Raw genomic sequence first — 24,381 nt, 5'->3', positions numbered from 1 at the left:
CATTCCTGAGATCAAGGATGGAGTCCTCTGAGGCATGAAGGTTTCGGAGGGCTGCGAGGCAGAAGCAGTGCCACTCTGCAGCCGGTTGTAGCCACTGTCGCTCAGCCCTGGGTAGCTCTGCAAGGCGGCCATGTTGCTTCTGGCGCACGGGGGATAATCAGACAGGTTGAGGTTGCAAAGCTGACTCTCCCGGCAGCCAACATTGAAAGTGTTGGGGGCCAGATGAAAAGCTGGAGGGGAGCAGGATGGAGAGAGAAGGTGAGAGGAAGCAGAGGGTGATGGGGTCCCCGTGCTGGAGGTGGTTGGGGAGGTGCCAGTGCTGCCTCCTGCAAAACAAAACACATGGGAAGATGTTCAGAGTTTGGGACCACATCTGCAAAATGAGACGGTCTCATCAAAACCCAGCTTAGTTTCATAAAGAAACAAGGGTGGTAAAATGGCCACTGGAAAACTCAGCCTTCCTTGGCAAAAGCCTTCATTTTATTAATAGCATCCCTTGCTCTTTCCTGCTGCTTTTTTGTTATGATTTTGTTTTTCAAGGGAGAGGTTCTTCCCTTTTAAAATAGGAAAGCGAAGCAAGCGTGCCACAGAATAATTGAAGGCAGTGGGGAAAACTGCAAGGAAACACTACTCCATCAGTCAAGAGATCTGCTGTTTCCAGGCATGTTTATCTAGTCCTTTTTCTAAAAAAATAAAAAGTCTCTTCTCCCTCTCCTGGTCTGCAGGAAGACCACCAGTCAGTGGGTTGCATGGCCCCATTACAAACATGCTTTATAGTTCGCTCTGAAGCCTTGCGGCAGGAAGTGGCTGAAAGCATGTTGGACTTCTCATTGTGCAACGGTTTTTTGGATGGCTTGTGGTGCAGGGGTACTGATTTAAGCCAGAAGTAACACTAAAATGAAGAGACGCATTTTCAAGCTATAGCCCATTCCACCAAGCAGAGAGAGGGGATGTGTCAGGATTTTCAATCATGTGCTTTAACTTCAAAAGGGATTCCATATATTGTATCACTGTTAACATTGTGTCAGAGTGTAAACAAAATATTGATATATATGCATGTTAGTAGTATCAATGTATTATACATTATTTATGCTATGAATGGTAGAATTTATTATTTTGCACAGCAGGGATGCTCACATGTTCTGACCTGGGAAAACAATACTGTACAATACTATGAAGAACAGTAACAGACTGAAAGAAGCTGATGGCACTATTTTGAGCTTGAGTAGAGGTTATTTTTAGGCAAGATTCTGAGTTAGAGGAAGCATCCAGGAAAGTCAAGAGGAAGGTCAACCAGGAAAATCAGTTCTGTGCTTAAGGGAATACAGTTTTCTAGTGCAATTTTTTTTTCCTATGAATAATTCCCTTTTCATGAGAATCCATTTCTACATTAGGGTAACTGACACTGGAGATTCTTGTAAAAGGAGCAAAGAGGTGCTGGTGAAGAGATTTGGCCAAGGGGATAAGTAGAACCAGAGGAACTAGGCAGACAACTGGTGAGGCAGCATTTTGGACAGGCTAGAAGATGACAGGTGAGAAGCAAAGGAACTGGAAAAGAGGGCATTAGACTGGGTAGTTGAAATGTAACCAAAGCAGAGCTTGCACATTGAGGATCAAAACTAAGGGGGCAGATTTCTCTTGTGTTGCCTTGTGGAAAATAAACAGCAGGATTTTGAGACCAGACTAAGTTTGCTGCAAAATGGGGAAGAATTGAATGCAGTGTTGGTTGGTGAAAAGAGAATACATGATGCTAACAGTTAAGAGATGCACAAGAAATACAGGTTCTCTGTCAGTATATGACAATGAGATTGTAAATGAGATTCTATCTCAGTGCAAGAAAGACATGGACCTGTTGGAGTGAGTCCAGAGGAGGGCCACAAAAATGCTCAGAGGGATGGAGCACCTCTTCTACAGAGAAAGGCTGAGACAGCTGGAATTGTTCAGCCAGGAGAAGAGGAGGCTCAAGGGAGGCGTTGCTGCAGCCTTTCAGTACTTGAAGGGGGCTCATAAGAAAGATGGGGACAAACTTTTTAGTAGGGCCTGTTGTGATAGGACAAGAGTCACTGGTTTTAAGCTAAAGGAGGGTAGATTTAAACTGGATAGAAGTAAGACATTTTTTACGGTGAGGGTGGTGAAACACTGGAACAGATTGTCCAGAGAGGTGGTAGAGGCCCCATCCCTGGAAACATTCAAGGTCAGGTTGGATGGAGCTCTGAGCAACCTGATCTAGTTAAAGATGTCCCTGCTCATTGCAGGGGGATTGGACTAGATGACCTTTAAAGGTCTCTTCCAACTCAAACCATTCTGTGATTCTATGATATCTCACTCTCTCTGACACAGCTGAAATGAAACAGAATGGGACGTTAGAGTGAAAATAAAACTTTGAGACATTAATAATATTTAGGATTTTTTAGTTTTAAAACAATCTGAAATAAGAGACAGGAAAAAAAGAAGAAAAATAGCCTTGGGTAAGAACAGCTTGGAGTGGCTGCAGCTGACCCAGGCAGCATCAAGAAAATGCACGTTTCTGTGTTGCTAAGTCAAAGCAGTCATTTCCATTACCAACCATAGGGATGAATGCTTGTTGCTAAGCCACCAACTCTTTTTGAAATTCATTCAAAAGCATAAAAGAGAAGCATTGAGTCAAATCTCCATTAGAATTAATGAGAAAATTTGAATTTTCAAATGACATCATGGGCTCTCTGTATGCCCTTCTTGACAACACTGAAGTGCTGAAACTTGACAGTACATTTTTGCTCCAAAACGTTTTGTGTGAATTTCTAATTTAGTATTTATTTTAAAAGCTACACTTCCCTGGTTCATTTAAAGTCTCTGACAGACAACCTCTGGCTAATTTTGTTGTGGTAAGATGGTACCTCCTGCAGCCTTTCTCTGTCTCTCTGTTACAGGTTGTCAGTACTGGGTCAACAGAAGGGAATGTCTGCCTCTACACAAGTAGTTTCACTGCAAAGTCTATTTTAGTTGAAACTGCTGATAAAGGTGAGTTTGAACTGAGGCACACAATGACAGATATACGCATTTTTCTGTTAGCCCTGTGCTAAAGAGGATAACCTTTGACAGAGAGGGTGGGCAGACAGCTGAGTTAATATATCATCACTTAGCTATCAAAGCTCAAAATACAGAGATCACATAATCACAAAGCAAATACAGCACAAAGTGAGGTGTATTTAACCCACAGTAATTCTGCACTTGATTTTTTTACACCACATATTTCACGAACAAACTTCAGATGTTGACTTACTTTCTGCCAGTATCTGGAGAATAAGTAAAAATACATATGTTTGGTGGTATGAGCATTTAATGATCTGCTTGAAATAAAATATGTAGAATAAATTATTAACTACAATATCTTCATTTCAGTCTTCCTTTACCCTGTAGTTAACCTTTAAAAACTATGCAGTAGAAGAGCACACACATCAGTTACGTCAAGCATTAGCCTTTAAACATCTGCTAACGTGTTATGATTGAGTCGTACCCATAGCTGAGGCTTTGTCTCCACAGAGAGTAAGTAGAGATGTTTGATTAGCAGTTATGAGGTATTCTTAGTGGTTCCAAAACTGAAACACTGAATTGCACATTTCAGGTTATCCTAAAAGAGAGACTAAAGTAATTTTGCTCTGAATCATCCCTATTTGCAGGTCATCACTCTGAAGTGACAACACAGTAATTAAATTACTGGTTACTTGGTTAAATACAAAACAATCTAATAAGAAAGATTTTTTTCTTTTTCTCCATGACTTTAAAATTATGAGGTGAGAGATCTATCAACGGGAGCAAATGCCAAACTTGATGAGTGTCTTTCAAGAATGCTTTGCTGCAAGTCTCAACCATAAGCACAGGACACACCACAATTCTGCTGCAACAGGGCATAATGCAGAAGTCTGAAGTTCCTTATAATTTGCAGAATAATCTTTACACCTTTAAGTGGAATAGGAAACAACAGAAAACAAGGTCCATTTCAGCTCACCCCCTTCCCAAGGTGAACAGCTCTACCCTGCTCTGAACACTATTTCTGATTCATCTTTGCTGGCAGCACTAAATATGGGCCAAACACAATCTGGACTTTTGTGAAGTTATAACTTGGACTGTAGCTGTAACAAAGTCAGCCAAATACCCCTAGAGGTGGCAGCAAGCCCAGCAAGTATATCCACAGCATACTACAGTCTCAGATACACAGATGTGTATGTCGTTTTAATGGAAGGCATGGATACAAACCAAGCTAGTTAAACCAAGCTGTGTTTAGGTCTGGTTTAAGTAAAAAAATACCCAACATTTAAGGAAGAACAAAATTAATCCCTCAACAATTCTCCTCTTTTCTCTACTATTGTTCCAGAAATAATTGCCAACACCAACAGCATTTACCATGAATGTCACAGTATCTTTCACCTCCACATTTATCATAATCCCAGAGTGATTAATTACTACTGTGTCTGAAGATCATTTCTGGCCCTGTATAGATCAGTCCCAGATATGTGCAGTTAGCAAGTTACATTCGTATAAAATGCAAGGTTTGTAGCTTCAAGCCTCTCTCCTTTGTATCTGAACCCTGCCTCATAAGTCAGATAAAAGTGTTCATCCTACACTGTCTACCACTATGTAAAGGGCTTAGCCAAGCACTGGTGCCTTCCTGAAAGGAACCTACTCTCTTGACATACAAGCAATAACTAAATTGACCTCATCAAAGGGACAGGAGCATTTCCAAAGAGGGGCAGTGGAGAAATCTGATCTAGCGCACAAAGAATCAAAAACTGCAAGAGCTGGACCAAGAAGTAAGAAATCATTGGTAAAGAGGAGAGGTGGGAAAAAGAAGAACAAAATCATGGTGGAATACAGGGAAACCCTGTGGAGGGGATGAGATGTAAAGGCAAGCCTTTTTCCCCGTGCCAGCATTCACTCTTGTGAGCACCATATAGAAATGCTGGCTGTGCACCAGTATCAAATACCTACCCACGAGATTTAGGGAAGAAACTCCAGCTTCTCATCTGGATACAAATAAGAATTGCTGTTAAAATTTCATCTTGAGGAGCTTATGATCAGTTTTTCCTTCCTATCACCTGTATCCTTCTAAGCCTTGGTAACAGTGCTGTCTCTATATATATTCCAAATAGACTCTTGCTTTTGCCTTTACCTAGACTGAGCTTGTGTTAAGGACAATTTCAGGGTAAACTTCAAGTCCAAATGTAACTGGTCCATGCATATGATGTGCCTTAAAACTAGAGGCTGGAGTATTCCTGAAGCCTTCAGCATGCCAGGGTGTCTGAAAGGCAAAGGAGACCTCTTCCACACAGGGCAGGTCACGTAGAGAACTTCTAACACTGCAGTCTAGATGGAAAACACATCTGTCAGCAACCAGTGTTTCCAAGGGAGCTTTCTGGCAACAGGGAGATAGAGGGGAGAGCATCAGTGCCAAGGGAGCCTGAAGTAATTGTGCATGGAAAAAATTCTGGGATCTCTCTTACGAATGACACCACACTAGTCAGTTGATCCACAACTTATCCCAACCTCCTTTATCTGAAAGGTGAACATAAATCACACTTTGGACTCAAATGCAGCATACTTTCCTTGCTAATGTTTCCAGCTGTCAGTTGCTACCATCACCTGTAGTGCTTCTATACAAACCTCTCAGTCCTTGAACTCCTTGCTTAGTGCAGAGGAGAAGAGAAAAATCAAGCTGAAGCTGCAGTCAGAAGAAGATATGTGAACATGTGTAATGTGGGTCTAATCAGACAGCTACAAGCAAGAGCTTTAGAGCAGTTAGGGCAACTTGATTGCTACCATTATCTGACCACATTAACAGCCTCCAGTTCTTGGTGTGGTTGTGCTCAGGCAGTGATAACCTGGTATTGATGTTCTTGTTAATGACAGATGTGGCTGAGGGTCCTCAGAGCTTGTGTCTTGACTTTCTAACAAGGACAGGAACCGCCAGGTGATTTGTTTTAGGATTTTACATTTTGATGTGTCAGTCAGCACAGAGTTATCATTCTTTGAGCACAAACACTTCTTAAACAGCTCAGCCCACTTCCACTTACCTGCCAGTTTAGCTTATCATGGCCACAGATATGGGCTGAAGGTCAGCTCAGAGACTGTACTCAGCTCAGAAGGACAGTGTCTGGCCCACAGTCTCAACCCAGTCATCTTCTCTGACTTTCAGATGTGAGCAGGGCCTAGCCTGAAGGTCAGATGCTTGGCAGCATCGCTCATCGGCCTTCTGGAGGAGCCATAGTGCCTCTTCTGACACACGCCCTACATGTCAGCATCTCCACCATGTGATAGTCATGTGTCCGAGCACCTGAGGAGGTGGGAAAGCAGGGCTGTGGCCACCAGTCATTCATCTGGCTCACAGCTTTCCTCCTGGTGCTCTGCTTGAGCTAATAAGCCCTCCAGAGAGGCAGTTTATGTTCACTTGGGCACCGAGCCATGCTAATGCAGCTCTCCAGCTTTCCAAATGGAGCTGGCTGGAAGCTGGCATGTCTGGCCAGCACTGAGCACAGAGGAGCCTGTCCATGCAGATGTACTCTAAGTCACTCCCGAAAGGTCTGATTTTTGTGAAGACACGTACACATATGGAAAGGGATTTTCTAAAGCACGGGAGAGAACAACTCTTCCCAGCTTTTTGCAATGTTCTACCCTTGGACACAACAGTAAATAAATGTGATGGAATGCATGTAGGAAAACAAATTTGAACAGAAATGTAAAATTCTGTTCCTGTTCTGTGCACCTTCACATGCATGCACCCCAGGTATGGTTTATGAACATTACTCACTGCCTTCCAAGTTACTGTACCTTTGGTCACAGAACGAAAGTGAAGTGCTTGCCCAAAGGTGGAAATCTGAGATGGTAATGAGGGAGGGTTTGTGCAGATTGACAGGTGGTCTGACCGACAGATTATGAGACCAGAGAGTGCCACTGTAATCATCTGTTCTCATGTCCTTTAAGAGCCAGGCCTAGCACAAACCTGGATTAATTTCTGCTTCAAGCACCACATGGTTCAGCCTTGCTCAACACCTACTTGCATCTTCAGGCAGCACCACATGCTTCAGTCCTGCTCAACACTTACTTGCATCTCCAGACATCTAAATGGCACAAAATCAGGTGTCACTCCTGCTCTCGTATATCTTGACAACTTTTGTCTTGCAAGTATAACTGACAGCCCAAGGTCTCTCTTCCTAATACTAGTTTTCAAAAACTCAAATCTACAACCTTCAGAAGGACTGAAAGATTCTTCATCACACCCTTCTTGCACCACCACTACCCCTCTGAGTTCCTTTTTCACCACCTTGGAAAACGAAACAGTTTTGATGCCTCTTCCTCATCCTCTCACCAAGCAAGGGCTGGGACACCTGGTTTGTGATGTGCTGGACTCTTTTATCATTCTCTCCCCATTGCTAGGAATGAAAACTTCCCTCTTTCCTGGGAATGGGAGCCATTTCTGTCTTCATGGAGTGTAGCTGCCTGTTTTCTCTCTAGAGCCCTTGGCCAATTATCAAATTATGAATCTGCTGGTAAAATCTTTAAAAGGCCCAAATGAGACTTGAAATTTACTGCATGCCAAGTTGCTGGGTTGGTAAGGGAAACATAAAGAGTGCTTTGTAGTTCTTTGAGATACAGCTCTGAGAGGGCAAAAAGGATGGTTACAGCAACAGATTTAAGGGTGAAAGTAGGTACTGTATGGCACAAAAGTGAGGAATGAAAGGAAATTTTATTTCAGGTTAGTAAATTATAGAGAAGGAGCTTTTTCATAAGTTTTCCTCAGATTACAAGAATCACTGGAATTGATGGTAAATCTAGAACAACTCAGAATAACACTTCCCTTCAGCTCGTACAGCTTTCTGCAACACAAAGTGAGCAGTCAGAAAGTTAGAGATAAAATTTGCCTCAGTCATTTTCCAAAATAAAATATTTTCAAGATCTAATTGTAAAAAACAACCCTTTTTTCTCATGTGGACAAAAAAAATACAATTCAGGATGTCTCACACATATTCTTGGGCCAGCTCCACTCTGTCTTAGGAGAAGGCCTGTTGGACATGATTTTCTGTCTTGGGTGCAGGTAGTTGTAACACAGCTAACGCAACAATTTCATGAGCTGTACATCAGCTCCTACAGAAATGTCTCCTGCTTCCCTTCTTCAAGTACAGACAGATCAAATCAACTCAGGCTTGGAAGATGATGAGCACCCCACTTCAGTGAAGAAAATTGCTTACCAGTGATAATTATGCACTGTCTCTCACATTTACAAACATCAGCTGGGCACAGACATTGACAATGAGGTCATGTAATGAAACCTACTCCAAGAGATGACACTGAATTATAACATGATGAAGAAAAGGACTTCCCAAGGCACAAATCCTTCAGAAAGTCACAACAGAAGCTGCTGCAACTTTGCCACTGAGATTGAGTGACATAGTGGCTGTTTCTTTGATGGTGACAAAAGTAAACTGAATTGTAAACCTCTCCTTCCAGTGTTGAAGGAGTCCTCTTTGAGCCAACACAGGCCTTGGAAGATCCATCTCATTAAGCAATAAAAAATATGATAAATAAGTGTAAAACTACAGAGGCACTGTGGTTCAAAATTTCTGAACTGAGGAAAAATGTTGCAGTACTGTGGCAAGCTCAGAGTATATGCCACTTTCTACTAAAATAATTGTGCGGATCTTCAAAGCATCATTGATCCCCTCCATTCATTCATGTGAAATCAGATCACCACCCATGAGATAACAAAGTTAGGCTTCAGTAATTAGACTTAGGGGTAAACACCTCCCTGAAGTAACAGAGTGCTTCAGACCCCTTTCAAGTGGTCAGGGAGCAGCATAGACTTTGACTCTCAGCCCCTCGAGTCACTTCTGGGAAGGTATTTTAGCTTTTCACTGTGAAAGATGAGACCTTGAAGCACCAGAAACACCTCTTCCCTAAAGAAAAACTGCAGCTCAACTAAGAAGAAGCTAGAACAGTTTGTTCCCTGTTGCTTCGTTTAGATGAGGCAATCTACTGGCCATTTGAAGTATGCAGCAGAAACCACCTCTTGATCCCAATAACTCTGGCAACAACAGCTCTGTTTCTGATCTCCTCCTCAACGTTAAAAGAATCAAGAAGATAATGGAGACCAAACCCAGATACCTGGCCTCTGCCAATAGCCTAGGCCATTCACAACTGCTTTTGAAAGGAAAGCAACATCCAGATTTTCCTGGTGGCATTGCTGATAGAACCGATGACTGCCATTGAGAGGCAAGTGGCCAAGCAGATGTATTACAGAATCACAGAATATTAGGAGCTGGAAGGGACCTTGAAAGATCATCCAGTCCAACCCCCCTGCCAGAGCAGGATCACCTAGACCAGGTCACCCAGGAACGCAACCAAGTGGGTTTTGAATGTCTCCAAGGAAGGAGACTCCACAACTTCTCTGGGCACCCTGTTCCAGTGCTCCATCACCCTTAGAGTAAAAAAGTTTTTCCTTATGTTTAAGTTGAACCTCCTGTGTTCCAGTTGGTGACCATTGCCCCTTGTCCTGCCACTGGGCACAACCCAGAAGAGTCATGCATCTATTCATAGGTTGTTCAGCCTCCTTTGACTTCAGCAACTCTGCTCTTTTGGGAGATGCAATTTTGGGGATCTGGAATCTCAGATACACCAAAAGGAACATAACAGTTATGTGCTTCTTTCTGCCTCAAGGCACCTCTGATGCCTTCAGATGAAGGTCTGGAGGGCTCAGTCTTCCCTCCACTTGACACTAATACACATTTATGCATTCACAATATTGTTTTCAGATGAGTACAATCAGGACAGCTCTCTGAGCACTACACCCAACACGAAGAAGGTTATTATGTCAAAGAAGAAATGAGCAACAAGCAGTACAGAAAAATTTTGGCAAGACAGACGTGATGCCTGCTGAAAAAAGGGTAATGTTTACAGACAGAGAAGCTGGAAAAGCAGCAACACCCTGGCTCAAGCTATCTGTCTCCCATCTGCTAATATATTATGCAGACTTGGGGTCGGTCTGGACTTATTGCTACAAGAAGATGTCCCTTTCAAGCAGCAAATGAGCAGACTGAACCTCTTCCACACAGAAGAGAGGGAGCCTTTTGTGCATATCCTTGTCGATACAAGACTGCAGCGTTATGATGTTCACTCTCAGAGGAAGATGGCAGGAAATGTACTCAAATTTCCAGTTTGTACATGCATGCTGCTCTAGACATAGCAGCATTTCTGCTGCTACCAGAGATGCATGCTGATATCAGAGATAGCAATAGCGGTCTTCCTTCTGAGCAGCAATCTCCTTTTTTCCTCCAGTACCATTTCAGACAGACTTCAAGCTCTTGATGCTAATCTCAATAACCATTAACAATTTTGCGGACTCTCTAATAGGTGGTCTCTCTACCGCAGGTCCCCAGTCCAAGATCAATGCAGATGTTCAAGTTGATGAGAACAGGTTGAATCTACTGAAAACAATTGGTAGAGTCCTCAGCAAAGGCACTTATTCAAGCAAAGAAACCTCATTTGAAAGGAAAGCTAGCTTTAGAACTCATCATTCAAAGCTAAGACATTTGACTCTTGTGGACTCGGTGTGCACATATCAAAACAGTAATTAAATGGTGAAGTAAAATTTTATGTTCTGCAAACCTGCCGATATACCACATCACGTGACTCTCATACTGGTCCTGAAATTCTGCTTAGGAGGCAATCCTTTTTACCAGCTGCTAGGGTACCTTGAGTTTTACTTTTGCCTAAGCCATCAGCTTTTATAGGAAGGATCAGATACTGATCCTTCTTGTATTGTCTAGTCTCTGTGTCCTGGCAAAACTTACAGTCACTGATAGTGATCTGCTCATCTCAATATCCTGTGGGAAATTGTATATCATACAAAGGAGCCAGCAATGGCTTATTTTACTCTTGGAAAGTGACACAATCCGGAGTTACTGGAACTATTATTCCCCCCCCCCTTTTTATTTTTTTAATGTTCCCTATTAAAATCAAGAAACTGAGCCACATATTTTTAATAATGAGAACCTGGATAAGGTTCAATCTAAATTTTGAAAATATATTCCAATTAAAGACTTTAATAGATTCTTGGCTTTCCTGACATCTCATTGCCATGTGCATTCAATAATCCCAAGCCCCCTTTTTCCCTAGTAATAAGTAGACTGGAGAGTGGGTGACGTCATTCCTCAGAGGGTCAGCATCCCCTACACTGCCTTTTTCTGATAATTTCTTGCAAAAATTTAGTCTGGCGGGGACTTTTTTATTCCCCCAAACTGGCTGCAGATCTGCTGTGATTGTGTGATGGTGCTTGCCCTTGTAAAGCCACCATGACTGACTTTTGGATTGCGTGCTTCAAAAGAGAGGTTTTGTAGTCATGCCAGAGGGTTTCACTGACAGAAACAGCATGTTCTTCTCCTTGGTAGGCCAATATAGTGACCGCTATGGTCACAGACCAGCAGAGAGTTTACTGTTGCTCTTCACTTCAAGAGCAACACATGCAAATAAAGCTTGTGGACTGCTAGAGACAGCCACATCAGGCATCTGTGTGACTGGCCATGATATCAGTCTCTCCAGTTTGTATAGCAGCTGAAACTTATCACTGTGTAGATTAGAAAGTTATCTAATCCCTGTATGAAACAGCTGCATCCAGCGTGCTATCGATTCGGCATGTCACTGTGGCCCTTCCTCAACGTACAGTTTGGGCCAAACGAATAAGCAGAGCACTAGGATGCATGTTGAATGGGAGAAAGACTAATGTGGAAAAAATTATAAAACCTTTAGATAATTGTATCATGTGGATGCATCTGGAATACTCTGTGCAGGCTTGTTTTTAAAGAAACAATTAAGGACCTGGAAAACTTCCCACTTGAAGAGAAAATAAAGGACTGGCATTATTCACTGTGAGAAGCACGGAAGAGGGTCATAAAAACCTGTAAAACATTTAATTGCAAGAAGAAGGTGGATGAGGGGAAGCTTCTGTTATCTTTATCTTGTAACTTTCCACAAAAAGGGATGAATGTTCAGTTAGAGTAGAAAAATCAGAGCCACCAAAATGAAGCAAGCTCCACACAGTTGTGTCATAAAAGCATGGAAATTGCAGTCACAAGAGTCTGTCGAGGAGGAGTGACTCAAAGCTACCAGGTGTTCTCTCTGCAAGATAGTCTAGTCCACAAAGATTTAGTACTTTATCTTCTTCCTGATTAACTATGCAAACTGAACTTGCGTTTTCAGGCATCTTCTCCAGCCAACAAAACATTCTACCTTTTTTTTTCCTAAATCCTCTTCAATTTCTAGCCACCCTTTAAAAATACATACAGTAGAAGACTATATTGTAATGTCAGTTTGCAGCTAGGAAATTGTCTCCCTACCGCTTACCAGTATTTTTCTTCTACATCAAAGATTGCATGTCGCTTTTTATCACAGTATTACATACACTGTCCCTTGCCTGTGCAGTGGCTCAACCACTGAGACTTCCAAAGTTTTGTCAGTGCCAACACTTTCCAGCACACTTGGTGTGTATGTACGTCCTACATGTTTTTTCTAGATGCGTGGTGTTGTATCTGGCTGAACTAAAAGCTACGTTTTGTTTGAATGCACACGTTACCAAGCAATCCCTATTGCTCTTCATAACTTTGTCTCCATCATTACTGACAACTTCGCAGTCTTTATGAATTTGTACATTTTAGCAACTAGACTGTTTCATTTAGTACAGGTTAGTACTGGAACCAGTCTTTGCAGAGCAACACTGGGACTGTCTTCACTGGATGGTGTTTTCACACTTATCACATGAGTTTTGAGATCAATCAGCTGCTCATTTCTTAATACTTGCTAATGCTAACTTTTCCAAGCTGGCACATGTGGCAGTAAGTTAAATGTGCTCCAAAAATCCATCACACCTGTACAGTGATTTCTATCAGTCAAATCTTTAACCTAAACAAATAATTCAGTTGGATTTTTTTAGACATAACTGTTTTAGAAAAGGCAGATAACACTTCTATTTCAGTAAAAACTTGCCAAGTAACAAAGGAAAAGCTAAGAATCCATAGTAATCCTTATCACATGAAAATCCAGCTGGAAAGCAGTAAAGGCAACATATTTATACTGCTGAAGTCTCAAACTTCTGCCCCAGAAAGCATCTTTTTTCCTACTATAGTAAGGGAGACTCGACCCTCAAAAATCAAGGATAAATTCCACAGTTCCTGCGGGGGATCTGTTCCATCACTTTGATAGATTTCATATAACTGGAGCCTATTGCTTTTTCTCTGTCCACCACAGGGAGCATCTTATTTCAGTACTATTATGTGCTCTCTTCTTCCTCACCAGGCTGAACAACCACAACTTGCTTGTCATCGATGATGTTTCTTCCTAGGCAAGTGGCCACTTTTGCTGATCTCATCTTGTCTCTCTTCAATAACTGTGCACCCCTCTTAAACTGCAGCAGACGTATCTAGTCTCAGAAGTTTCCTGTAGCCCTAGTGCATTTTCCCAACTAACAATTCAAGGGATTAAATGGAGGCTTGCAACAACTCAAGTGTTCATTCAGAAATGCCCCATGTTCACCCGGCTTTGGAGACAACAGCATGATCTAGAATTAAAGTGTCTGTTTATTAAAATAATACCCTAAAAACATCTGATTCATAAAGATGCAGGGGTATGGGATAGCAGGATGCAGCTCAGAGCTCTGAAGCTTCAGGTGGGAGAAAGGAGTAGAGTCCCAGGCAAGACCCTTACATGAAAAGACTAAGGCTCAGAGGAGCTGAGGTGCAATAACTGATGCTGAAGTCAGCTGTTAAGCACCAGTGATTTACTCACCTGTCACACAGTTCATGTGCTTGAAAGCAAGGAGACGAGGAGGTATGGGCACTGTATAACCTGGCCATCTTAGGTCTGGAGGAAAGAATCACATGTGGCTTAAAGCCACCTCAGCATTTCTTGCTCTTTCTGTCAGCAATTCCAAGGCCTCCAGACCACCATATTTGTGCTGGCCCTTGAAGGCTGTCCCAGCAGCCCAAAATTAAGATAGTGTGTGTTTGTACCTTGGCTTTGCATTTATTGCTGAGACCAGGGGTCAGCTTGTTACAGCAACCACTGGAGAGGTAAGGACTATGATGGAGGGAATGTGTCTGATTTATTATCTTGAGGTTGTTTCACACAGCTAAATGCAAAGCTCAAGAACACTGTTCTGTAGTGAGTTTAATGTTTGAGACCGACCTGTGGACAACACCTTTAGTTAAGGCTGCCTTAAACCTAGTGGCCTGTGCTGCGGTGGTGGTGGTCTGCACAGAGCCGGCTGGTCACAGGGTACTGGCTTGCTTCCTGGTTTTTCAGCTGCCAAACTATATTAAAACAAGCTAAAAATACATTAAATATTTTCCTTTCCTAGTATTACCTTACCACGTAAGCAATAGTTGGACTTGCCACTAGGATGTTATCTGATAACCAATGGGAAGGGAGGGGAGGTGTGCGAGCCCAAATAGGGGGTGAGACAGAGAAGGGAGGCTGTTTAACCAACCGTGACCAGGAGGAGAGGCTGTTATGTTTCTATTTAGGTGGGTGATGAAAAGGTTTCTAAATCCCTGTTTTAACCCATCTCTGACTGCACACCTCACTGCAAGTGCTCCTCGACACACACCCCTGAGCTTGTGCAAAAACTCTTCTGCCCTGTGATGGGCGGCCCTGGCAGCCCTTGCTGCTGCCCTCCCTCTGGAGGAGAACACACCATCCCCAGGTGGATTCAAGCTCTAGAAGGTGATGTCAAGCTCAAATGTGAGAGGCTGGAGAAACTGCTACACAGGCCATGCATTTGTTTTTTATTGCTAAACCTAACACAGCTTTGGATTGTTTCTTTTCTTGCATTTATACTGGAGTAAAAGAAGTATCAATACCTCTCTTCCCTGTGATCACTGTGCTTTTAACTAGAAGTAGCTGCAATGAAGTGAATGGGGAAGTCCTATCGGTGAAAAAAAACAGTAACACAGCCTGAAACTGGAGATGAAAGCCCTACTTAACAAATGAGAGATGTAAAGGGCAGAAGCTATGAAAAGACACAGCATGAACAAGCAGAAAACACTTGGCCCAGCCAATAATTCTTCCCAGCCTTGTACTAACAGAAATTCTCTCCAGCAAGGCCACTGGGTTTTGAAAGCGAGACAGCATGAACCTGGCTGGGAAGGCACATTTCTGGTCTCCTAAATCTTCCAGAGGATACATGCCCCTTCTCCTTGTGTAGCCACACAAATGGCAAACTCTAACTGTAAATGGAGAACAATGTGTCTGACATGCTGGAGTGTTTTCTTGGTCTCTCCGTGCTCTCTTCACACTTAACACATACCATATGCTTGGGCTGGTTCACCCAACCCAGTGCTCCTTCCTGCTCCTCCTTCCAGCTCTTAGGTGCACTGGGGACACCAGAGTGGTGAAGCGACTGCACTGCACCCTATAAGGCACAGCCTGTCCACCATTTCCATCTATCTTCTCTGCTCAGTGCCTTTTCAGAGCAATCAAGAGCTCAACAAAAGTGCATTAACCCCACTCTGGCCACCAGACACACAACAGAATGTGTTGCTGCTTGCACACCTTCTTCTCCTGCTCTTTCTACAGCTCTTTGCATGCCCTTTGTATGCTCACCTTGCTGCTTCTGCATGGTAGTGAAGTCTTCAAAGGTGAGAGTGCGCACAGGGGGCCTCCAGAAGGCATAGGTCTCCATAATGGCCTCCAGCCCTGTCCTGTGCAATGAAAATAAAACAAGGAGAGAAGAATGTCAGTCAGCTGGCAAGGGCATTGGTGCTGAGGGAAGAGGGCTCTGACTTTGTTTGACAGGCTGCCAGCGGCCACCGAAAGGTCACCTTGGCTTCTGTGAATTCCTCAAGCAAGCCTTCCTGCACAGGTGCTAGCCACTAGAGTAAAATGAAATTTCCTTAGCCCAGGATTTCAAAAGCTCCTAGTTTTTGAGCACCTTTTTTTTTTTTAACAAAGATACTAAGCTTTCTGTCTGCTTTGCATGCATATGACTGTCAGCTCCTCAAGGAATGCTTTAAAGTGGGCTTCCACACTTCGTGGATGCAAGATGTGATGCAAATAAGGGAAGTCTGGGACTCAGCCTTCAGAATCAGAGAAATTTTGTGAATTGCCTTTCCCTGCCACCTCCTAGTTCTGAACAGTACTTTGAAGTGTTTTGGGAAGCCATCTAAGAGGGATTATCCTTGCTTTTGGACTTAACTAGAAATGCATAAGAAGTTTTTTTATAAAAAATCAGTGGCATCTCTGCTTTGGGTCCCTAACTCACTACAAAGACAAAAGGAGAACTTTTCCTCTTTAAGGACTGGGAGATTGGTCAGATTTGTTCGTACTTTCAACACAGAACGCTAGCTCTTCTGAAGTCTCCACCTTCACAGGCTCAGTGAGGACATAGGTACACAATCAGGGAAGGACCTCATGTTCTTTATGAGACAACTCTCTGGAGCTTCTTCCCAGGAAAGCTGCTTCTCTGTGGAAGCTGCACATTGCTCTGTTACCCATTTCTTGCCTTCCCCTGCCTCTTTTCCAGCTGTAGTTTATAGCCCTCACACTGACCAAACATGACTAGAGATACTTGGTCAAATGTGAGAACATATCCCCTTTCAATGCAAAAGGCTCTAACATCCCCAGAGCCTCTCATCAGATGTTGAGCTGATACTGGAGCTGCCTTTTGCTTCTGAAAATGTCTTTCTGCACGTGCCTCCACTCACTCAGTTAACTTTCCAAAGTCTCCCCGGAAGCTCGGATGCTTTAAATACATTGGAGTTGGCAAACCAAACTCTGTATTTTAAGAGGAGGTTTAGAAGAGAGGTTGTTGCATGGTGTTTATTAGCTGCTAAGCTGTTAGAAGTAGAAACAGAAGACATCTCTGCATAGCAGTCTCACACAAGCACTGAGCACGTTACAACAGAACTATTTGGTTAATACAGTGGCCTCTGCCAGCTCATGGAGCTCAAAGACAACAAGGCAGCACAGAATGAGAACCCCTCTGCTAAGGTGGGCTCTGTGTGCAAATGCAGCTCTTCAACTACCAGTGCCACCCCCAGGATTTCCTCTGCTCCCTGCATGAGAAAGCCGCATATGTTCAGACTCCATCTGCTTCTTGACACACGCAGCTGGGAAAAGAACGGTACATTTTTGCAGGCCTATAAATGATCCTCAGCCCCAACACTGGGGGAGGACCTTCTGCCACCATATATCCAGGGGGCATAAAATGCCCTGAACAAGTCTCAGTGCAACAAGACCTACTGCTGAAAGGACCTGCCTTGATGATTAAAACCAAGTAATACATCCAGAAATGCAGGCTGAAAGGTCCAGCTGTGCTAATCCAGCTGCTCCATGCCTGCCACAAGGAAGTAGGGAGGCCAGCTCACTAAAACCCATGTTCACACAGTCTGGCTGAGTCATTAGATCCCCATACACATAACCCCACTCTGCACCAGCATCTGACTTCTAGCTGTGCTCTTATGACTCCCAGAAAAATCCAATCCCTAACAGGCGGTGGCTCAGGAAAACTGTAAAGGCAGGTCAAAACTATTACCCCTGCCTCTGTCTGGACCCTACATCATTCTCAGCTCAGCTTGACTCACAATTCAAAGTTTCTAGCTCTCTGTCTACCACTTTCCCCTATATCAATACAGTCCTTGCAAGTATCATGTAACTTGTTATTCTAAAAGAAAAGCAAAAAGATAATAGTCAGATGATAATAATAATTTTAAAAAGACATGAAAGAGTAAATCAGGAATTATATACTGCTTTCAGGAGTTGGACTTCACTGTGCCTGTGAGTCAGCAGAGGATAAATGGCAGCACTGAGTGTCCCAGAGCAGCTTGCAAAGCTGCTCTATTCCTGCCCCATATGCCAAAGAAAGGAGGGATGCCACCAAGGACCTGCAGGGAGCGGGTCTAGAACACCCCCTTTGCTGTGGACACAGCTCCTGTCGCCCTCCACTTTCCACACTGCAACCGCTGGCAGCATCACTGTGGCTTCACGGGATTCATAGATTGCCATTAAATGCTCTGGGCAGCACTGCAGCCACAGGTACCTGAAGAATGGATGCCAGACTTCACAGTTTACCTGCTGTGGGCATTTCTGAAATAGTATCTAAGCAGAGCACATCCTTACCGAACTTTCAGATTCTTCCATGCATTAGGCAAGATTCTTAAGACAGCAGCTACTTGTGCACCTACTACCCCATGTATGGAGTGTTACAGAAAAAAAAAAAAACATGCAGCTGTGCAAAAACAGCCTGGGTCAAAATGAACAACATCTTTGCAATTTCACAACTCTATCCTTAACCTTCCAATATATTTTTTTCCTTCTTCCTGTGATGTATTCTTATTTTTGTAAAAAAAAAAACAAAAAAACACAAAACCACAAAAGTGGGGTGAAGAGGTGGGAATCAAGAAACTCAAGAAGTTGCTGACAACTCTAACAACCCTCTCACCCATAGTTGTTTATGACATTAGCATGGTACCAAGATATCTAGAACCACTTCACAGGCCTCCACCACTGAACAGAAAGGTAATACTCTCCTAGTCAGCAGAAATACTGGAGTGCTATTCTGTGTGTGTTACAGCCCCTAACAGGACAATAAAAAACAACCCAGCCAACAAAGAGACATTCTGAGACAGCATAATTTTTTTCAGCATTTCTGAAATCTCAGCAACTTCTTTTGGGCTTTGTGAGGGCTGGTGATACCAAGTGTGTTGAACACTATCCATGTGGCATCCACTTTCTCTTCCAAAGAACGGCACTGAAAAATTGACTTCAAATTGCCTATCAGGCCATAAACCCTCACCTCTCACACCATCTTTATGAAGGAAGTAAAAAAAGTATCAGAAGAGGACTCACTGCCAGCTTTATTTTAATAAGGTCAGTCCTTTAAAAGTTATCCAAAATTCGCTTACCCTTTTTCATTCATTTTTTTATTTTTAGTGCTATAAAGTTTTAATAATAGGCAATAAATGAAACAGTTCCATTGTCTGAAAAATGGAAAAAGATGTACGAGCTATCTGCACCTCCATAATCCATCCCATATGGGTGACCTTGCCATTCCTGTTGCACGCAGAATTCAGGTCATCGTTTCATTGTTTGCTGGGGAAGTCAAACTGTTGGCTCTCTTACCCTAGAAAAAAGCTCAAAGAGCATTTCCAACACAAACAACTTTTATCCACCTCAGCTGCCCACATCTGAAAAGAAAGTGCTGTTGCTTGCCTTCAGCTTAGGGTTTTTTTTCTTCCCTCACCCTGCTGGGTTTCCTGACTGTTGTCTCTTCTGGCTTCCTCCTGGATAAGGAGCTCCCGCAAGCATCCCACTGTCAAATGAACTTTACTCAGTCTCCAAAAATAGGTTCCGTGGCATTAAAACCGGCATCTTCACTACCCTAACATTTGGCTAGCTGAGCTCCATATGTCAAACTCTGGTTCTCAATCTCTTGAAGTTCAGGAAAGCAACTAATTAATACCTACCTTGTACATACATTACTTAGGTATCCCTTCACCACCAGGATCAGTTCTCTTGTTTCACTTTTACAAATGCTTCATGTACTTTTGCAGATAGAGCAAAGAGGGACCAAAAACCATGCAGAGGGAACCTCTAATAAGTGAGAACTAAGACACTGACTTTTAACACAGGCTGACTCCTCAATCCGACAAGGCTAATGGCTAGTTTTGCTGAGCATCATTTGTTAACGTGGTTTGAGTGCTCAAAGACTGCAAAACAATCTCCAGCTGCTAAGCTTTTTGCATCCTTCCCTCTGAGAAAGGACTGAGGCAGTCAGCTGTGAAGGTAGACAACCATGCAAATAACTGAAGGAGATCCAAGAAGGGATCCATGAAAAGATCACTCTCTCAGATGGATACAGGCAGTTACACCATGATGGGGTGTCCCACAACAGCAGGTTTTTACCAGTCTCTTGCACTAATGAAGGGAGACCACAGTCATAAGGAACCATATGGGAAGGCTGTGAGCTGGAGGAAGTGAAAGACTGAAAAGGGAAACGAGTTATAAAAACAAGAGTCAGTCCCATGATTTCTGTGGCAAGCAACAACAGTGAAACAATATCAGAATAAGAAACAAGTGAAGGAAAAACATCCCTCTCCAATTTACGGAAATGCCTCAACACAAAGCAAAAAGGAAATGTCCTAGGGAAGAAGTGGCCTTAAAGTTCCTCTTCTCCCACCATGCTCTGTTTTTTCCAGTGTGGTTTTATTCCTCCATCATTTGCTGATTCAGTGTCCTGGTGTTGCTGGGATATGATGCCCTCAAACATTCTGTGGCCCCTGCTGCTGCCACATTTACATTTTTTTCTTCTAAGATCTTATTCAGACAAACTCTTGAACATATACTACACTTGCATGCTTGACAAATGTCCCCTTTTTCAAATTGCCCTGTTTCTTTTTCAAAGGAGACCTATGTTTTCAGTGGGACATTCTCCAGCTACAGCCTGATGCACCGCAGCTGACCAAAGTTGTAAGGATGTGGAAAGCTACAAAGCATCATGATCATCACTCAAGTTGAACACTAATCCTGATAAAATTAGAAAGTCACAAGGGGAAGAGAAGCCAGCCAGTACAGTTTTAAAAAGTCCCATTTGGAAAGTCCTTTCCACACACAGCTAGGACCTTAATGCTTTTCTCCCTCTTGTGTGTACAACTATGTACGTGTACTCTCTAAAGGAACCAGCTGAGTCTTGGAGCGTCCTCCACCAGCTGACAACAGCAATGCAACTTTAGCCAGACTGCTGCTTGTGAGGCAGGCGCCTGACTGCTATATATGCTTGCAAATACCTTTGCCTGTTTTTTCTTCCTAAAGCCTCAGGCTGCTCTCTTTGATGTGTAATACCGTAAAGATTTTAATTCCTCTTTACATCAGCAGAAAGCCTTACTGAGCCCTCCCCACAGCTGCAGCCATGTAGCAATTTCCTGCCCTTTCTTAAATCAATGAGCTACAAAGATCAGTAATTCCCAACCTTTTCAGGAAACTGTCCAGATTCACTGGGCTAGGACCTTATTAATGCCTTCCACGTTAATCTAGCCCACCATGTACCTGGAACAGCATCAATCCCTCTTCCAAGCCTAGCCTCCAGTGCAGCTGCATCTCTGCACACAGGGAAGACGTTGTACCCAGGACACATACTACTTCCCCCACACATGACAGGAGAGCACAGTAAAAGTCACATGTGCTTCAAGTATCAAACCTAATGCTTACGGTGGGAATTAAATAAGGATGGTAACATCTTTTTGCGTAGATACAGTAAGATGAGAACAGAGGAGCTGAGCTAAGAAGTTGTTAGGTCAGTAAGATGTCATCTTTGTGATCATGGAGAGTGTAGCATTTAAATGGGTGATGGGAAACACGGGGCAGTTGTCCGTTGACTGAACATTTCCCATACCAAACCATGAATGATGTAGCAGTCCTGGTGAACACACACATAAGAGGAGCATGCAAGTAAAAACTGAATTACAGTGCCCATGGGAACAGCAAATGAGGGCTATGCACATGGCTTTCACTCTGGTCTGCACACTCAGAGCCTTGCTTTACAACCCTAGGGTTCTTGTAATATAGTCATATATGTCTAATTCTATTATTAATTTATTGTTTAAAGCCTTTATCACACTGATTTAAAGGACAACCACATCATTTAGATCTGAAATATTTGCTGGATTCATGAATGGCAGAAAGAGTTGAAACTTTTTGTTTGGATTTTGTTATTCTTTTTTGAAAACTAATGTCTTTTACTAATAAAAAAGTTTTTGTTATTTAAGTTCCTGTTTTACTGTTGTGTCGTTAAAATAAAATGTATTCTAAAAAATGTTTAAGGTGTTCTACTTAACCTCCTCATAAAAATCCTGACAAAATTAAGCAGCACAAAGTGAAACAATTTTACATTACTGGAGAAAAACTCAAATTGTTTGAAACAAGAATATTTTTCCACTTTTATCCAGCAAACGTATCAGAAAGTTATTTTTTCTTCTAATGTAAAGCAAGCATGTGTGCTCCAAGTTTTCGAATTTCCTGTGAAAATTAAAATTTAAAAATGTCCTTCAGCCAGGTCTACATATAATAAAGAACTCTCCCACAACTTTCATTATTTTGTGGACTGTTACCCTGTGACTTATTTGTCTCTTTTACAATCTGCAATCTTCCATTTTTCTATCTCTGTTCTTCATTTTAGTAACAAAAAAATTCCTTTTTTTAAAAGAAGCACTACAGTATCTTTACAAGTACCTTTATTTTACCCAATTCTTTGAATATCATGGCACCATATCAGTAATACATGAAGAGTTTACTAATAACTTATCAGAGATGCTAAGGAACTTTTTAATTTAATTTCTCAACAACAAATGGAAAAGCTCAGAGAAGCATGAAAAATAATAGAAATTACCATGAAAAAGTTAATTACCAGGAGGAAAAAACAACAACAAAACATATATACAAAAAACCCCAACCTTGAAAGTGGTGGTAACAGAAGGGATACTGAGGTAGCAGTGAACAGGAAATTAAACACACGACTGCAAAAAATACAGTCACAGAAAAAACATTATCAAGCAGGAAAGTGGTAAGATTTTTTACAGGTACGTTTTCTACAAATATCTAAACCCCTTTGATCCAGGCATAGGTAGGAGTAGCACTGAAGGAGACTTCTGAAAAGAAACAGGGTCAGTCTAGCTGGTTAATCTGGAAAGTATTTTCTAAGGAAGCTATCATTATACATTGGATCTGTTTAGGCAAATTAAAACAGTCCCTCTAATTCCTCTAAGGACTAGTCTACGACAAACTTCTGTAAAAATTCATTAGTATCACAATGCACCTTCTTTGGTCTTAGACATATGCCCTGTGCACTCATCAGGGGAAGGACAGTGATCAGTGAGGAAACACAAACAAGCTCCTCTTACCTGTTTCTTCCAGAATCTCTGAAACCTTTAGCAAATGGGTTTCTGTCAATTTTTAATCTGGTGATCTACAAAGGAAGAAAAAGAGAATTAGTTGATCTCTCCGAATTTTTTTTCTCTCAACAAATAAAAACTACTGATGATTACCACTCTTGCCCAACCCACCTCTCCAATGATCTTTTATACTTATTTCCCCAGACTTATATTAAAGTTGCCCTCCTGTTATCCATGAATAGATTATCTGCTTAGCAAATGAACAGTGCCAGAGGCAGAAACTGGGGCTGAGAAGCTGTTCCTGAAGGAGAAGCACACCTTGGACCCAGGTGCAAAACTCCAGAAGTTATAACTCATCAACAGCCATTGGGTTTGGGAAGCAGGCATACTGCTCATGTTTGGCTAGTATCTGCATAATGCCAGTCTCAACACTTTAGATACCCAGCAGCTGGATGCACTCATGGACCTTCAAACAATGCTAAGGAGAAAAGGCCAAGAAAAGCACCAGCTACAGGCTCCAAGTCCAAGGTGCTGCTGTTCTGGCTAGCATTTGGGTGGCCCTTCAAAAGATTTTTTTTTTCTTTTCTCCCTCCTCTAAATAAAGAAGATGACAGCTGGATTGAATGCTTTTGGGGAATCTTCCTCCTTTATTTGTAGACATGAATTCCATGTTGGTAAATATGGAGAATAATATTGGAATTTTGACTTTGCAGCCCGTGGTATCATACTCCCTGTCAGCTATTCCCCAACCGGGTGCAGTGTGAGAGGTCCCCACTGCCAGCCTCACCTTGTCCCAGTGTCCCTGTCTCTGGAGTGAAAAGAGAGCAAGATTTCCAGATCCTAACAAATTTGAAGTGGCTTTGCTGAAACTGCTAAAAAGGGAAAAGTTTAATACAGACTGACCTGAAGCAGATTTGCAGGTGTTTTGCTTCTGTCAGAACCAAGCCCTTACTCTGGATATTAACCTCAGATCTGGAATGCAGCTCCTATTTTTGCAGAAGCTTAATTTGTGAACTTAATTTCCGCTAGCCTGACTTTGCAGCTGTCCTGGGACTTGTGTGTACAGAGACAGATATGTTCTGTGGAGGATGGAATTACAGCAGAGGGAATCCCTGTGGTGGATTTGCTAACATTTTACAATTGTTTCCAGAGACACTTCTCTCAATAAGGCAAAGTTTTACAGCCACTGGAGGGCATGCAAGCAAATTCAGGGCACTTAAATTTATTTTTTTAATTAAAAAGTTTCTCCAACCTATCAGAATCTCCTTTACTTGTATTATAAAAATTTACCCCACAATTCTGGGGGAGGAGGATACACCCAAATGTTTGGAATTCAGAGAGACAGGAAGAAATTTCAGTGCATCTTTACAGTGAGGTGACTTACAGCGCCAGTGCCTGACAGATCCCTTCCTTAGTATCTCGCTTATCTTTTAGGTCTGGTTGTTAGGGAAGAATGACAAGCTGCTTTCCAGTAATTTCT

General features: G+C 42.4%; 1 protein-coding gene across 1 annotated transcript in view; it reads right to left on the bottom strand.

Annotated features, from left to right (window-relative positions):
- Positions 1 to 24,381, bottom strand: part of TBX15 (T-box 15) — a 37,372-nt gene that overhangs the window by 485 nt on the left and 12,506 nt on the right. Inside the window, exons 5-7 of the mRNA XM_010192720.1 lie at positions 22,911 to 22,975; positions 15,622 to 15,719; positions 1 to 326 (exon numbers count right to left, since the gene is read on the bottom strand). The exon at positions 1 to 326 is cut by the window's left edge and continues 485 nt beyond it. Coding sequence (XP_010191022.1) covers positions 1 to 326; positions 15,622 to 15,719; positions 22,911 to 22,975 — 489 coding nt within the window. The remainder of the gene's footprint in view (positions 327 to 15,621; positions 15,720 to 22,910; positions 22,976 to 24,381) is intronic.

The sequence above is a fragment of the Mesitornis unicolor genome, unplaced genomic scaffold, assembly GCF_000695765.1.
Source record: "Mesitornis unicolor isolate BGI_N332 unplaced genomic scaffold, ASM69576v1 scaffold1189, whole genome shotgun sequence".
Classification (NCBI taxonomy): Eukaryota; Metazoa; Chordata; class Aves; order Mesitornithiformes; family Mesitornithidae; genus Mesitornis; species Mesitornis unicolor.
The sequence above is the reverse complement of the archived record's forward strand: the minus strand, read 5'-3'. Positions and strand labels throughout refer to the sequence as shown.